Source organism: Amia ocellicauda, chromosome 13, assembly GCF_036373705.1.
Source record: "Amia ocellicauda isolate fAmiCal2 chromosome 13, fAmiCal2.hap1, whole genome shotgun sequence".
NCBI lineage: Eukaryota > Metazoa > Chordata > Actinopteri > Amiiformes > Amiidae > Amia > Amia ocellicauda.
The window spans coordinates 16543618-16560013 of record NC_089862.1 but is presented as its reverse complement, the minus strand read 5'-3'; the positions used below and the strand labels follow the sequence as shown (position 1 = coordinate 16560013).

At 39.8% G+C, this 16396-nt stretch overlaps 1 protein-coding gene across 1 annotated transcript; it reads left to right on the top strand.

Annotated features, from left to right (window-relative positions):
• The first annotated feature begins 8985 nt into the window (after positions 1-8985).
• On the top strand, positions 8986-14951 carry LOC136767005 (potassium/sodium hyperpolarization-activated cyclic nucleotide-gated channel 1-like). The gene is made up of 11 exons (XM_066720974.1): positions 8986-9231; positions 10136-10319; positions 10633-10740; positions 11189-11326; positions 11710-11871; positions 12171-12264; positions 12358-12485; positions 12711-12857; positions 13434-13671; positions 13987-14153; positions 14730-14951. The coding sequence occupies exons 1-10, from the start codon at positions 9047-9049 to the stop codon at positions 14148-14150; spliced, it is 1548 nt and encodes a 515-aa protein (XP_066577071.1). The 5' UTR covers positions 8986-9046; the 3' UTR covers positions 14151-14153; positions 14730-14951.
• Positions 14952-16396: the final 1445 nt, after the last annotated feature.

Here is a 16396-nt window from a genome sequence, read left to right as displayed (position 1 = left end):
AATACCATCAGGAAGGCATCTGATTGGCCCCAAATGTATTCTGCAGCATGACAACGACCCCAAACATACAGTGAAAGTCATTAAGAACTATCTTCAGCGTAAAGAAGAACAAGGAGTCCTGGAAGTGATGGTATGGCCCCCACAGAGCCCTGATCTCAACATCATTGAGTCTGTCTGGGATTACATGAAGAGAGAGAGAAGCAACTGAGGCTGCCTAAATCCACAGAAGAACTGTGGTTAGTTCTCCAAGATGTTTGGGCCAACCGACCTGCCGAGTTCCTTCAAAAACCGTGTGCAAGTGAACATAGAAGAATTGATGCTGTTTTGAAGGCAAAGGGTGGTCACACCAAATATGGATTTGATGTAGATTTTTCTTCTGTGCATTTAGTTCATTGATAAATATAATCTATTAACATGTCTATTTTTGAAAACATTCTTACTTTGCAGCATTTTTTCACACCTGCCTAAACCTTTTGCACAGTACTGTATATACCTTATTATAAAACGTGGAGATGGATTAGCTGACACTCTCAGCAGGGCTGGATCCACCTATAGTAAATTATTAAGACAAGATGATAATTACTCTAGAATAAAGGTGTTTCAAATCCCCTCAGTCTTAAAGCAAAAGGCAAAAGGCAAAATATTGTGCACAGACACCTGTACACTTATATTTGTATCTATTGTGTACCGCATAGAAATAAAGGCAACTGTATAGCAAACATGAATAAATAAAAATCTGCTTAATTATTTGAAAACATTGATCACATATTTATTTAATCCACATGATTGCTCTTTTATCACTATAGTTTGCTAAACAAACATTTGAGTTTGACAGTTAGACAAGTCTCCCATTTGCTTGCAGGTTTCTGAATTCTGCAATTACATATATTTGTCATGATTTACCTTTTTAAAAACAAACTAATTAACAAAACTAAGTATTGTATCTTTAGTCTGGAGGAACAACCAATATTGGTTAAGCAAATAGTGTCCTTTCTCTGGGACAAAAACTAAGAGAGAAAAATAAGCATAGAAAAAATATATACCTTTCACCAATTTATAAAAAAGCCAAACTTCAAACATAAGAAAAAGGACACGCTGTTCAGACTTTTAATATATACTTGTTTAAATGCATTATTCATGTATTTAATAACTGTGAAATACAACTTTACTGGCAGTTTGTTAATATATTTATGTACTTCAAATATTCAGAGAAAAGCCCTCTGAGATATAGGATCTCAATTACTGGTGAAAGCTGTCAGTGTACTAGCAATGTCTTCCTCTTGGGTTTTTCCAATTCATTAAAACTTGTTGTACCATGGTCATACAGCTCTACACCACAGAAGGAAATTGCCTGTAAAATACCACAGTGTAATTCTTAGATAGTGTGGGAAGAGAATTTTATGTCTTTACTAAACCAAGATCAAATACCATTAAGTCTCTGTATAAATAAACAATACACATATAAAATCAACTATGCCACGTGGTATTAGAAAACTGTGAAATCAGTCATTCAAAGCCTGTACAAGTCAGGAGTCCTTCAGTTCCATCATAATCTACATAAAGGCATAACGATAGGTTGTGAATGCAACCCCTGTTATCTGATAAAGGAAGCACTGCCGAAGGGGGAGGGGTTTCTGCACACTTCCGTAGGAACCCGATTGAACTCTATCAAAGCTGCCATTGGCCCCTGCGCTCGTCACTCAGAACAGGTCCCTTCCCACTTCTTGTTCTATAAAACGTGACGTCAGCGCAGGTTCGTCCTCTTTTGCCGTGAGCCAGGACTCCCGCATGACCTTGCAACCCTTGGGCAGTGCTTCCTTTTTCAGATAACCGGGGTTGCATACGCAACCTATCATTATCTTTCAAGTCGGAAGCACTGCCCAAAGGGGAGGGTTATAACAAAACCGTCGCAATGGAGGAGGCAGCAAGCTGATAAGGGAGCCTGCCCAGAGGTGCACCGCTAGGGGGCCTCGGAAACACAACTCCAGACAGGAGCCTCAGAGGCACCTTGAGGCCACACCTGGGCTGTCCAGGAGCGAGGACTGCAGTCACACTCTACCAGGAACTGTCTGCAATCAGCATATACAAAGCGAGGCTACAGAGGTCAACTCTTATGCCCTCCGCTTACAATAGCAAATCCGGCTGCTATACTAGTGCATATAGGAGCAAGGCCGTAATCTACTTGCACAATACATGGCGTGGGCAATCAAGCAACATGTGCGCCTACCTCGCATTAACATGGCAGTGAACCCCTGATCCTGCAGGAGCGGGGCCACAGACCCACTGAATAACACACTAGTCAGGCTAGTCAACTGAGTAGCCACAGCTGGACATAACAGTATACACAGCGTGGCAGCAGGAACATTCATGCTGCCTCCATGCAGCACAGGAAAATCACGTTCACTGAACGGTACAGATCATGCACCACCACGTGACACGGAAGCAGTTGTCACCTAATATTGCAGCTAATGCAGGACAACAGCAGGCTCTACCATGACCATCAAACCATAAACACTGCAATGTGCAGGAAAACCGTTCATGCACTCTCCGCATAACATGGGCGCACTGGTCGCTTGCTCCACTAGCCTAGCTAGGAGTGAAGCAAAATCTCTTACGACACACCGAGGCTCGGGCCGGGTAGCACGGATGGACATGATCAAAATTAGCTATAAATATAACTAATAAAACACACAATAGAGACAGAAAAGTAGCGAAAGGGTGGTGAACAGCACTATTGGTGAAGCCAGCCAGCCGAAATATGCAGTTTTTAAGTTCAAATGCAACACACAGACACAGAAAGCTCACATTCTCGAGTCCGGCGAAATGGCAAAAGGACGAACCTGCGCTGACATCACATTTTATAGAACAGGAAGTGGAAGGGACCTGTTCTGAGTGACGAGCGAAGGGCCCAATGGCAACTTTGATAGAGTGACGTTTCGATTGGGTTCCTACGGAAGTGCGCAGAAACCCCTCCCCCTTGGGCAGTGCTTCCGACTTGAAAGATAACCTAAATGTGAACAAGATTTAGTTGTTACTATTTTACGTTTACATTTAAAAACAAGTACCTGGCAAAAATGCTGCCAATGTGGAAAAGAGACGTTCAAAATGGATCAGCCAGTGTATTTGGTTAATTTTTATTCATAGTGTTTCTTTTTTATTGGAATAACTAAAAAATAAATTAAATGTAGATTTATGCTGCAAGATGAACATCAAGGATATTGCAGATCAATGGCCCTGTCTCTCTCTTTTAGAACACATTAAAATAATATGTGTAAGGCTTTTTGATATTCACCCATGGATTTGAACGCCCTGATGACGAGGAGACGTTAACAATTCTCAAGCAGTCAATCAAGCCATTCCAATCAAACACATCTAACAAATAATTATTAAGCAATCAACCCACCAGCTACACAATTATTGTAGGATATTTTCTAATAATGAAGGACAGTTAAGGTATCATCTGCCATTAATGCTACCTACATATTAACATATTAACAACAAAATGATTGGTCCTATTATTCAATTATTAGCAAGGACTTTCATTTTTTCATAGTTGTCATGACTTGACATAACCATTTGGAAATCTAACATTGTATAGCTGGGACTCCTGTTAGCTTCAATCTCTTCAGGAAAATTTGTATCTTAAAATACTGTATGCATATAGTGTACTACTATGTCTTTTAACACTGTAACCTTTTACTTTGTGTTGCTCAGGTGACCTATCAGCATCAGTGCACACCAGACAGAATTTAAGCAAATTATGCTATATTGTGTTCCATTAATATTCAACCATTGTCTGTCACAGACACCTTACTGTACATCTGTTATGTAAATATATGCTAATTTCTACCCACAGACCACTGCCTGGTTTCCATTCCCTAAATCTGAGTTTTAACAGAAAGGAATCACTAGAAACCAAAAGTTACAATTTTTAAATAATGTTTTGCTGTTTGAATTTATTGTACATAAGCCTGTACGAGGTTGACATCTGATATCTTTCCTTTGAAAATCACCCAGTTTGTTGAATTTGAAATGAATGACCTTAGTCCTTTCAACTTGTGACTTTTGGATAAAGGTTTGTTATTGGAATTATTGAAAATGTTACTTAAGTTTCTTTTATTGTTTAACTCATTGTTATATCCCAGATACTGCATCTGTAGCATTCAATATTCATTAGGCGTCTGGTCAACATCATGTGCATGTTATAACTTTTGTCAGCATTTGACAGTCCTGTTTTAAATCAGTGTCAGAATTAGAAAATTCATTCCTTCTAGCCTGTATTCCACATGCAGTAATTGTGACTGATTTCCTAAGAATGCTCTTAAGCTCTTACAACTTGCATTTGTGCAGGCCATCAAAATATCCCAAAGGGCAAAAGAAAATTTAAAACAATTAAAATATTTTTAAAAAGTCGTACTGAATTCAACACCTCCTGTGGGGATGTATAAACAAATTAAATGTGCAAGACTGAAAGACATTGAAAGGTGCACACTAATTGGTAGAACAGCCATAACTGAAGTCTGTTGTTGCCACAGTGTTGAAATAGATGTGATAATTGCTACCACTGTAAAGAGCTTGAAGTCAATTACCTGTCAGAGCTTCCTGTCAATACAAAACCTGTTCATTAACAATTCATATAGGGGATTTATTATTGTAAAAGGGCAGTGATGTTCAAAGCAAAATACATTAAATTACATTTTATGAATAAGTTGACATACATTTATATAATATAAATAAATGTAGTTTGATTTAAGTAAATAACTTAATACATTCTGACAATACATTTATTGAAGCCCTTCCAAGTAAAAAAAATATTTTGTTAAAATACTAAAATATAAAATAAAAATCTGCAACTTAGTGTTTAATGTGTACCTAAGGAAAAACATATTAAGCATCTGGACCATTTAGTTCAGTATAACTGAGGAAAGGTTAATCCAATTAATGCATATTTGGTTTATTATTGACATTTCAACAAGGCCAATCATTATAAAATGTATTAATCAGACTTCGTTTCAGTGGCAAGGCTTTTGAAATGCTGGTTCACATCCCTCACAGGGATGCCACTATCTTATATTCTTAAAAATATTTATGTTGTATATATACACTCACCTAAAGGATTATTAGGAACACCTGTTCAATTTCTCATTAATGCAATTATCTAACCAACCAATCACATGGCAGTTGCTTCATTGCATTTAGGGGTGTGGTCCTGGTCAAGACAATCTCCTGAACTCCAAACTGAATGTCTGAATGGGAAAGAAAGGTGATTTAAGCAATTTTGAGCTTGGCATGGTTGTTGGTGCCAGACGGGCCGGTCTGAGTATTTCACAATCTGCTCAGTTACTGGGATTTTCACGCACAACCATTTCTATGGTTTACAAAGAATGGTGTGAAAAGGGAAAAACATCCAGTATGCGGCAGTCCTGTGGGCGAAAATGCCTTGTTGATGCTAGAGGTCAGAGGAGAATGGGCCGACTGATTCAAGCTGATAGAAGAGCAACTTTGACTGAAATAACCACTCGTTACAACCGAGGTATGCAGCAAAGCATTTGTGAAGCCACAACATGTACAACCTTGAGGCGGATGGGCTACAACAGCAGAAGACCCCACCGGGTACCACTCATCTCCACTACAAATAGGAAAAAGAGGCTACAATTTGCACAAGCTCACCAAAATTGGACAGTTGAAGACTGGAAAAATGTTGCCTGGTCTGATGAGTCTCGATTTCTGTTGAGACATTCAGATGGTAGAGTCAGAATTTGGCGTAAACAGAATGAGAACATGGATCCATCATGCCTTGTTAGCACTGTGCAGGCTGGTGGTGGTGGTGTAATGGTGTGGGGGATGTTTTCTTGGCACACTTTAGGCCCCTTAGTGCCAATTGGGCATCGTTTAAATGCCACGGCCTACCTGAGCATTGTTTCTGACCATGTCCATCCCTTTATGACCACCATGTACCCATCCTCTGATGGCTACTTCCAGCAGGATAATGCACCATGTCACAATGGTCGAATCATTTCAAATTGGTTTCTTGAACATGACAATGAGTTCACTGTACTAAACTGGCCCCCACAGTCACCAGATCTCAACCCAATAGAGCATCTTTGGGATGTGGTGGAACGGGAGCTTCGTGCCCTGGGTGTGCATCCCACAAATCTCCATCAACTGCAAGATGCTATCCTATCAATATGGGCCAACATTTCTAAAGAATGCTTTCAGCACCTTGTTGAATCAATGCCACGTAGAATTAAGGCAGTTCTGAAGGCGAAAGGGAGTCAAACACAGTATTAGTATGGTGTTCCTAATAATGCTTTAGGTGAGTGTATACAGTATATATGTATAAAATGACTCGGAATGCAATTACAGTATTTATCCATGTATTATATATAATCCTGCTAAAGCTGGAGTATGGAATAAGAGATTATACAAGGATCCAGGTTTGCATGTGTAGTGCAGAAACAGTTAAAACCACAACTTACATAATTGACAGCTTACAGCTTCTTTTTTGGTTTATGTTTTGGTGAAAAGAAAATATCTATATGTTTGTATGTTTACAATTTTCAAAATCCACAATTTGACCTAGTTTATGAATGCAATAAGGCATTAAAGCACTTCTCAGAGGTCACAGGTTGAGGGTTAGCCTCAGGCATGCATATCCTGGACACCCTGAAAAGCCCTTTTATGCATGCTTTTTCTGTTATTTTTCTATCAGAGAATCTATGAAGTAATCCAAACACTTAATTTAATCCTTAAGTACATCAATGTTTTTAACATCAACATAAAATCACAAGGATGATTTATGCTCATGAAATATTGAAAGCTAATATGAACCATCTCTGTGTTCCCAACATAAAAAAAAAAAAACATGTGTAGTTATTTGACATCCAAATCTGAACATCAAAAACATACTGGAATCATTCAAATTAAAGTGTAAGGGAATATATGGAGCAATGACTATCATCATCCACAATAAAATCAAATAAAAAACAGCTTGAATTTTGATATCAATCATTGTTTGTTATTCTAGATGAGAAATTTAAGAACAAACACAAGCATGCAAGTGAGACAGCAAAATGTCATGACTGATTTTGTCAAAGGCTAAAGATACACAGTATTAAGCACTAGAGAGAAAGGCACAGTGCCCCTGTCAGCTTTCATTAAGAGATAATTAATTACCACATTTAAAGCAGACCCAGCAGCATGGGCATTCCATGAGCCAGTCTGAATTTTGTGAATGACTGAGTTTGCTTATTTTCTCTGTACTGCTATTACAGGATTTTCTGTCCCCCCAACTATAAAAGTTGAAACCAGAAAACAACAAATGCTAAAAAATGACACAATATTACAGAATAATAAATTCTTAGCACAGTGAATGTATGCATTTGTCTTTCATTTTATATGATTATTATAATGATAACATTAATAATAATAATACACAATACCATATATAAAATATGGATATGTACCAGTAGTTCTGTATGTGCTTAATTATATATCATGTCGTCATTAAGATAAGTGAATATAATTATAATTCATTTAATTTGATTTAATATGTTAATTCCTATTTTCACAAGTACATCTCATGTCCACATGGGGTAAGTAAAGTGGCATTTTTGTCTGTGTGGCTGTCTGGGAGGGGCAACTATTTACAAGGTTTCTATATCATGTACACACAAGCTTACGATTAAATCAAAGGCATATTACTTTTTATATTTAATATTAATGAAATTCTGAAACATATAACAGAAACGGTGTCATGCATTGTCAATCTCAAATATTAGTTTTAGCCATGCTTTCATTTATGCTGTATATTTGCTGCCGTTGTGTTTATGAAAACTGCATAGATTTTGATTTGCTTAACACAGCATGCAAAGATTTAAGAGACGGGGACATGTTTTTTAATAGACTTGCCTTCTGTGTAGACTCATGCTTAAGATCAATATTATCATTACAGCAATATTTTATAAATTCACTAAATTAGAAAAGCATACAGGGTAAAGGCCATGTTACAAACTGCCATGTTAATATTAACACACACACACATACACACTTCTCTTTATCAGTGACAAACAACAGGGTGCAGGTCAGGAGACTCAGTGCTCCAGTACCTGTGTCCTGGTGACAGCCTTGAATTACTTTTTCTTAATGAATATCTTGCTCAAATTGGATAGGGGTATCCTTACTGGCACCCCAAAACAGACTCAGAGCTGTCACATACATACCTGTACATATATTTTTTTTCATAAACTATTATGTACTATTTAAACATATTGTTTAACAGACTTCCAAATGAATGTCCTGATGAAACTGCTTTCTGCAGGGGCAACAGAGGTCGAAGATGTTCTCCTTCAAAGGCCCTGAACAGAAAGCAAGGAACTTCAAGAACTCTGCTAGTGGCTGGACGATCCAGATTACATGAATAAAATGGCACTGATAATACATTTTATCTTAAGACATTACAAAAAACAAAACAAAAACATGTCATCATTAAAACATTTTAATGTTATCTTTTTAGATCAATTTCCTAAGCTCACTGGGAGGCTCAAATGCTATTTGGTGAGGTGCATGCTGAGAAAAATAGGGGAGGAAGGGAAAAGGTATTTCCAAGACAAGGAAATCTGCCAAGTTATGATAAGTATGTTTGGAGTACTATTATTTTTTCTATTGTAGACAAAGTAATTAAATATTTAGCATTATGAATATAAGAGGTAAGACATGTATGCATTTTCTTTTGTTGTTGTTAATTTAAACAATTAACAATGCAATTGGCAGAAAAGTCATAAATGTGCCCGTCTCCTTCAACTGCGCATACGTAAACAGTGGGGGGGATGCAGGATTTCAGGGGATGCCAAATATATCATAACACATGTAGAGCTTCTCCATGCGTCATGAGTTGTCCATAAGTATTCAGAACACTCCATAGCATAGCATTTGCCCTAGCATTATGACGTCACAGAGAGAGCCGCATTGCAATACAGCGTTATCTGATCAAGACACAGCTTCGCGAGACAGATCGTCGTCGCCTTCGCCGAGGACAACATCGCAGATGAACAGATCCCTCCTGACGGGTCCGAACAACGAAACGATGACACGCGGCTGGAGATCGCTATTTCTGCCCCGAGTGACCAAGCAGTCCCTGCATGTGTATGGGAGTGAGGCCGCGGTGCAGAAAGAGTGTGACCGCCAGAGAGAGACCAGCTCATGGGTGATTCACCCCTTCAGCGCCATCAGGTAGGGCCGGGCAACGCGCTCCGCCCACAGAGAACCGTGTTTTTCCATGTCAATTATCTGCTGATAACATGCAGTTTGTGTGTTTCCCATGTCATAGATCTATGCAGTATGTAGATTTCAATGAGTAGACATTTCTTCAGTTTGCAGTAGGAGGCGCAATCCCGCATCTATGCAACAGGAAACGCTGTAACTCAGGTCTTTAGTTGTATTTCTGAGCCGCACCTTTAGTTTTTTCTCTGATATTGCGTATTTGCAGGAAAGCGGCAACAAAACGGCAGAAGACACATTTTCTTCTGTACTGTCGGTTTTTATCTGTTTTCCTTTCAAAAACGAGCCGCGATGTGAATGAACTCGCTGCACCGAATACAGTATTTCTGGAGTCAATCGTCCCATTTTTAACAGGACACTCACGGACGTTTAATTATAATAAACTAAATAACACGCTGACCGCTAATCAGACCAGGTGGTCCATAGGCTGAACGCTGTGTCGTTTAGGTTCGTTGATCTATAATGTTGATCCATATTGACTGTCACTCTCACAATGTACGGGTAGAGTCACTGCGCCTGCGCTGTAGCCAATCAGAGCGCTGCACTGCTCGAGTTCCAGCGCACGGGGGCGGGATCCGGGCCAAGATGGCTGCGCCCATGTGCCGGCGTGTCTCTCCCAAACAGAAAGGAAAACACTGTGATTATACGTGTGTCATACATGTCAGCAGAGTGAAATGAGCAGTACAGCCTCCTACAGCACTGCGGGGGAGTAAAGCAGTCGAAAGCGCCCTGAACTGACACCGGACATCAGCTGTCAATGAAGATCGCCTTGTCACGCGTGATTTGCATCAAATAAGATCGGTTTCACCTGACCAGCTGCAGACGACTCATACACTGTTTATCTCCCTTTTTGCAGGAATTACTACATCTTGCTGATGCTGGTGCTGACATTTCTCAACCTTCTTGCGATCCCCATCGGAATCGCCTTTCTGGATTCGGAGCACCACTTCCGCGCCTGGGAGATCTTCAACCTCTTCTCGGACACGGTCTTCGTGCTGGATATTCTCGTCAACTTTCGGATGGGTGTCATCACGGATCAGGTAGCAGAGTTGTTAACCACTGGTGCTAAAAATGGGACAAATGTGTAGAGTTTTACATTCGTGGGCAAAATGATGGGGTCCCTGCAACTCCTACTCAGGTGCCACAGAGAAAGGAGACTTTACTCAAATGCTTGGCAAAAGTTCACTAAAATGAAACTGTGGGTACATTTTATTGGCAGTTTACATCACATTAAATGAAAAAGAAAAATATTTCTGGAGAATTAACATGGAGATGTGTGTTACTGGTCAACACATGTGTTAGCTTTGTATCTGTAGATACATTCTCACTCTTTCTTTCTCTCTCTTGCTTTAGAAAGTGATTTTGCAGCCAAAGGAAATCCGGCACCACTACTTGAAAAGTTGGTTCGCCTTGGATTTGATTTCTGCCTTTCCTCTGGATTACATCATCCTAATCGCAAAGGTAATGGAATGTCTTCTGGGATTATTTACGAGTTATTATATTGTTTGCTTGTATAAGTGTCCATCCCCCTGGTGATAGCAATCCTAAAGTGTAAGCAATCGCCTCCAAAATCAAGCACACAGTTAAGTGTAGTGATTCACAGGATTTCAGGATTAATTCAGCAGTTTCTAGAGTGAACCTGTGCTGGGTCGTGCATTTCAAAGCAAAGACTCAACCACTGTTTCCCCAATAGCAGTGTGGAGGATTGTGTAGAAAAGTGGAAGAAATCCTAATTGAAATGCATGAAAAGTGTCTTTATAGGCACTGTGTGTGATGTTATGTGTCCAGAGTGTCCTATAAGTGTTTATGTGCTAATCAACACATGAATATGGCTTTTGTTTATTCCTAGCTTTTTACGTGTCAGTCGTGTCTTTTATTTAATATCACACCGTATGCTCTGATTGTCTAGAGTTTTGAAGAGCACAGTGACACCTCTTCCTTCTCTGCCTCTAAACTGGTGAGAGTCATCATGTTCGCGAGGATCTTCAGTTTGGCTCGCCTGCTCCGAGTGTCGAAGTTATGGAGGTTCTTCACAGAATGGGAACAGGTTTGTTTTTTGATTGGTGAATTCAAAATTGTTACATTGCTTCTCTAGGTACAAAATGTGTTGAATAAAGGGTACACTTGAAAAATAAATGAAAGATTTAGTTGAATGCTCAGATTGATTGCACTGGGTTTATCAGATTTACAGATTTGCACCCTTTTAACAGAGAATTGTATGAAGAGCTCGTGAGATTTATACTGTATTCCTGAGTGTTGGAAGTCATGGCAGTCCCTGGTCAAAAGTTACTTTAAAACTGTTCTAATGGTTTAAAATGATATATGGTTACAATTGGCTGGTGTATTATTCTGAAGTGCTGATGATAGTGTGTGACTCAACATCAGTTCCACGCGTTTCTTACAGTATAGCCCAACTGTCTGTCTTTTTAGGTTTCGAATGCAAACATGGAAGCGGTGCGCCTGATCCTCCGCATTATGGGTCTGTTCTTGATGATTCTTCTTCTGTGCCACTGGAATGGATGTATTCAGTTCCTTGTTCCCGTTTTGCAAGAATTTCCTGAGCACTCTTGGGTTGTCAGGGAAAACTTGACGGTAAGAACAATGAAATCTAGCTGGAAATATACTGAAAATGTGTGTTTAAAATTTACATTAATTTGATTAATCTGCAGAGGATTCATCTTAATGTACATGCCCTTCCTGTATGACCTGAATTCAACTAGTCTATAAAACCAACCACTAATTATCAACATTATGGATCATTTAGCAATCAAGTCCAGTTCTTTTAACTGTCTGTTTGTTTTGCCACCCAATGGAACAGATCTGTAGCAGTTTTCACAGACAGATTCAGTTCTGTGAAGCAGCATCTTTACTGACCGCCTCTTCTCTTCTAGAATGCCACTCTGGGAGAGCAGTACTCCGTTGCTGTTTTTCGGGCACTTTCCCACATGATTGGCATCTCCTATGGCTCCGCCGAACCCCCCTCAGGTGACGTATACCTATGTTTACTGTTTTGATTTCAAACCACAGGCACGTTTGATGAAAACACATGTCATTAAACCTTCATTTGATATCTTGCAGATGAAACTGAGCTATGGATTGTCATGACGAGCATGGTTTCAGGAGCTTTGATGTACACAATGATGGTCGCCAGCATATCAGCAATGATGACCAACGGCGACGCACCAGCAAAAGCCTTCAGAAGCAAAGTATGTTTCCTCTGCACTGTAAAGAAAAAGAACAATGCTTTATCTCTCATTTAAAAGTGATTGAATTTCAGGATCTTGAAGATTAACACATTAATTGTTAGAGTCTTGGAAATCCTGTAATTTGGATAGAGAATTTAAATTGTATAATGCTTATTATGAAAAGCTTTGTCTACATTGAATTTAAAAAATCACACATTTGTGTATCTCTCTGTGTCACTGTCACAGATGAGTCAGCTGGAAGACTACATGACGTACAGAAAGCTACCCCGAGAACTACGGACTCGGATATGCAATTACTTCCAGGCCAGGCACCAGGGGAAATGGTTTGACGAGGAGGACATTTTTAAACTGGTCTCCAGACCCTTGAGAGAGGTAGGACTGCACGTTTCGACAAGTAACATTCAAATGATATGACTGCTGGACCCATAATCACAAACCTTAATTACCGTAACTGAGCATACCACTGAAGACAGAACAAATGAATACAGACATTTTACACCGAAAACATGACATTATCTGATTGTCTTTTGTTGTTTTTTTTTGGTCACAAATAACAGGACTTGTTTAAGTATGCATGAAATCCGTTATACATTTCTATAAAAGCATCAATAACTAGCTATCCTGTAAAAGTGCAAACAGACGTGAGTTGTGTACACTCTCCAAAAAAAAAAACGTAATGAAAAGTTATCAATCAGTGAATCATTAATGCATTTTTTATTAGGTTGAAATACTGCCTTAAGCTATGCATGTAGTCCTATATCCATGAATGCTCAATCAGCAAAGCATTGATAAACTAACCACACAGCCTTTCGTAATTGTTAATAATATCCTGCTAACATTATACTTGGAAAACTACTGCCGGTGGAATTTCTACGAGATTGAATTTGCTAATTTGATCCCTTTGCTGAACACGTGTATGATAAACCGTTTTATTTCTGTTCCATCCAGGAGCTTCTCAATGTCCGATGCGCCAATGTGCTGAACAGTGTCCCAATGTTCAGGAATCGGGATGCCAATTTCAGCAACGCTGTCTTGCTGAAACTGCGCAGAGAAGTTTTCCAGGAAGGGGACCTCATCACACATCCGAATGCTCCCGAAGATCGTATGTTCTTCGTCGAGCGCGGGAGAGTCCTGGTCACGACAGCCACTGTCCAGGCGGAGCTGTGTGATGGGGACTATTTTGGAGGTGGGTTACCTAAAACTCCCTAGATTCATGTTTTTCTTTTATTTATTTTAGCCCTCATATTAATGTTTCTATTATCTGCATATGCATGTTTTGTTCAGGACACCCCTTTTATATATTTAAAGGTTTTGATTAATTACAATACTTAATCGTATCAATAAAATCATATAGAACAATTGACCTCTTGGAATCTGCATTTTGGAGGAATCATGACTGAAATAAATGATGTGGAAAGTGAATACATCAGAGCACTGTGTGTAGTGTGCACAGTAGTGGCTTTCAAGGCTGTTAACGGCAGACTGTTGATTTAATTTTCAGAGCTGTGTCTCCTGAACAAGGGCCACTGCACGGCGATGGTGCAGGCCACGAGTCTGGTTTGGCTCTACTCTCTGTCCGCTGGGAGCTTTGAGGAAGTTCTGCAAGGTTTCCCAGAGATCAGAGAGGAGCTGTATCAAACCGCACACGAGAGGCTGCGTGTTTAAGAGGTGAGTCGACAAGATCCCTTTCATCCCACGAGTCTGGCACTAAAATGAAGGCCAGAAAAACATCTCTGACACTTCACAGCTTTCTCTGAAGTGACTGTGATATTTTAATTTTCCTGTTAGATGCTGTATTTCTAGTCACTACACAATTAGTGTCCTTTAATAATGCATTTGACTGCATTTCACTTTAAGTTGAAGATTTAAGGGCACTAGCCAGCTTCCCCTCCCTGCACAAACTGGGAGCCACTTAGAATAACATTCCCATTATATCTGCAAAGCACCCGGTTTACAGTTGTGTATCTCTGTATGACCAGGTACATCTATTCCCACTATTGGTTAAATCACTGATGAGACACATGGATATGTTATGGCACTGACCACGACTTTTGATAATAATTATTTGGTATTTCTATGCTGGCCAATTTCTACTGAGGTAAATACAGTGGCAATAACTGGGGGAGCAATGATTGTATAAGAATCCCTTCATCTTTCAGTTTTTTTTTTTTGTTTATTTGCAATTTATTTGAACTTCAATAATTACTCAGTATTAATGTGACTAATGTTCTTTTTTTTTTTTAGAATCTCAAATGGGACATGACCATCAGTCAGACGTGAATTACTTGTAAGGGGAGGTTCCAGTGAAAATGTACATCTGATTTATAATTTGACAATGGATTAGTTAAAGTACCTGTAAGTGCAGAAATAATTACGCATACCTGGATTGATGAGGTGTAGGCCAGTAGAATCACAATTTGAGAAGAATGTACAAACTGCACACTCGATAGCTCCGATGCAGAATCATTTAATAAACCGACATCTTGTCAGGCAAGCTGCCTTCCTCAGGGTTTTGAGGAAATACTGAGAAAAACTGGTTTATAAAGCTTAACAGGTAATCACATACAGGTTTAGGCACACAACATCTTGTGCAGGAACTAAGACTATGGATCCAAGCTGCCTCTCGTCTCAGCAAGAGATGATCAGAGTCACTCCTCTCCTGGGCGGAGACGCCTTGTCTGTCCCTATGTAGCGCAGGGACGAAACAGCGAGATTGTTCTCCGAGATATGCACCGTCACCGGGTGTGTGATGTTCCTGCATCTTCTAGTACTACGATGTCCTGCAATGCGCACTTTGAGTTCACATGTTCTTACCAACATATGCTCTGCCACAAGGACATGGCAGTAGATAAATAACCCCCTTAGTGGAGCAGGATACGACTCCTTTACTGGGAATCTGTTTGCCCGAGTGGGTGTTTAAAGTATCTACATTTATAAGTGCCACTGAGCACAAGAGTTTCATTATAGTTGGCATCCAGGAGCGGGTCATGTCTGTGTTGCTGTGGCACTGGCAGAGGGGCGAGTCCAATCTGACCATGGAGTCCTTTAGGTTACGTCCACGTGAATATACTACTAGAGGGGATCTGAAAATGTTACTGATACTACTACCTGTCTGTAGAATGTGCCAATGTTTGTGAAGGATACCTCTGATACCGTCGGCACATTTACAATAGTGAGTGGAGAAGATACAAGGATGTGTTTTTCTGAGTATGTCTCTGGAACAACTCACCTCTAGATTTATCCTGAATTTTCTAGACCACATTATTTATCTGGGCATCTTTGTAACCTGTCTCTTGAAACTTAGATTTCATTTCTGCTAAAAGACAGATTTTGAGAGAAATATGGCAGAAATTAAGTCTAAGTTTCAAGAGAGGTTACATAGATACCCAGATAAATAACGCAGTCAAGATTCAAGATCTACAGACGAGTTGTTCCAGACATACTCAAAAAAATACATCCTTGTATCTTCACTAACTATTGTAAATGTGCCGACGGTATCAGAGGTATCCTTCACAAACATTGGCACATTCTACAGACAGGTAGTAGTATCAGTAACATTTTCAGATCCCCTCTAGTAGTATATTCACGTGGACGTAACCTAAAGGACTCCTTGGTCAGATCGGACTCGCCCCTCTGCCAGTGCCACAGCAACGCAGACATGCCCCGCTCCTGGATGCCAACTATAATGTAACTCTTGTGCTCAGTGGCACTTATAAATGTAGATACTTTAAACACCCACCCGGGCAAACAGATTCCCAGTAAAGGAGTCGTATCCTGCTCCACTAAGGTGGTTATTTATCTACTGCCATGTCCTTGTGGCTGAGCATATGTTGGTAAGAACATGTGAACTCAAAGTGCGCATTGCAGGACATCGTAGTACTAGAAGATGCAGGAACATCACACACCCGGTG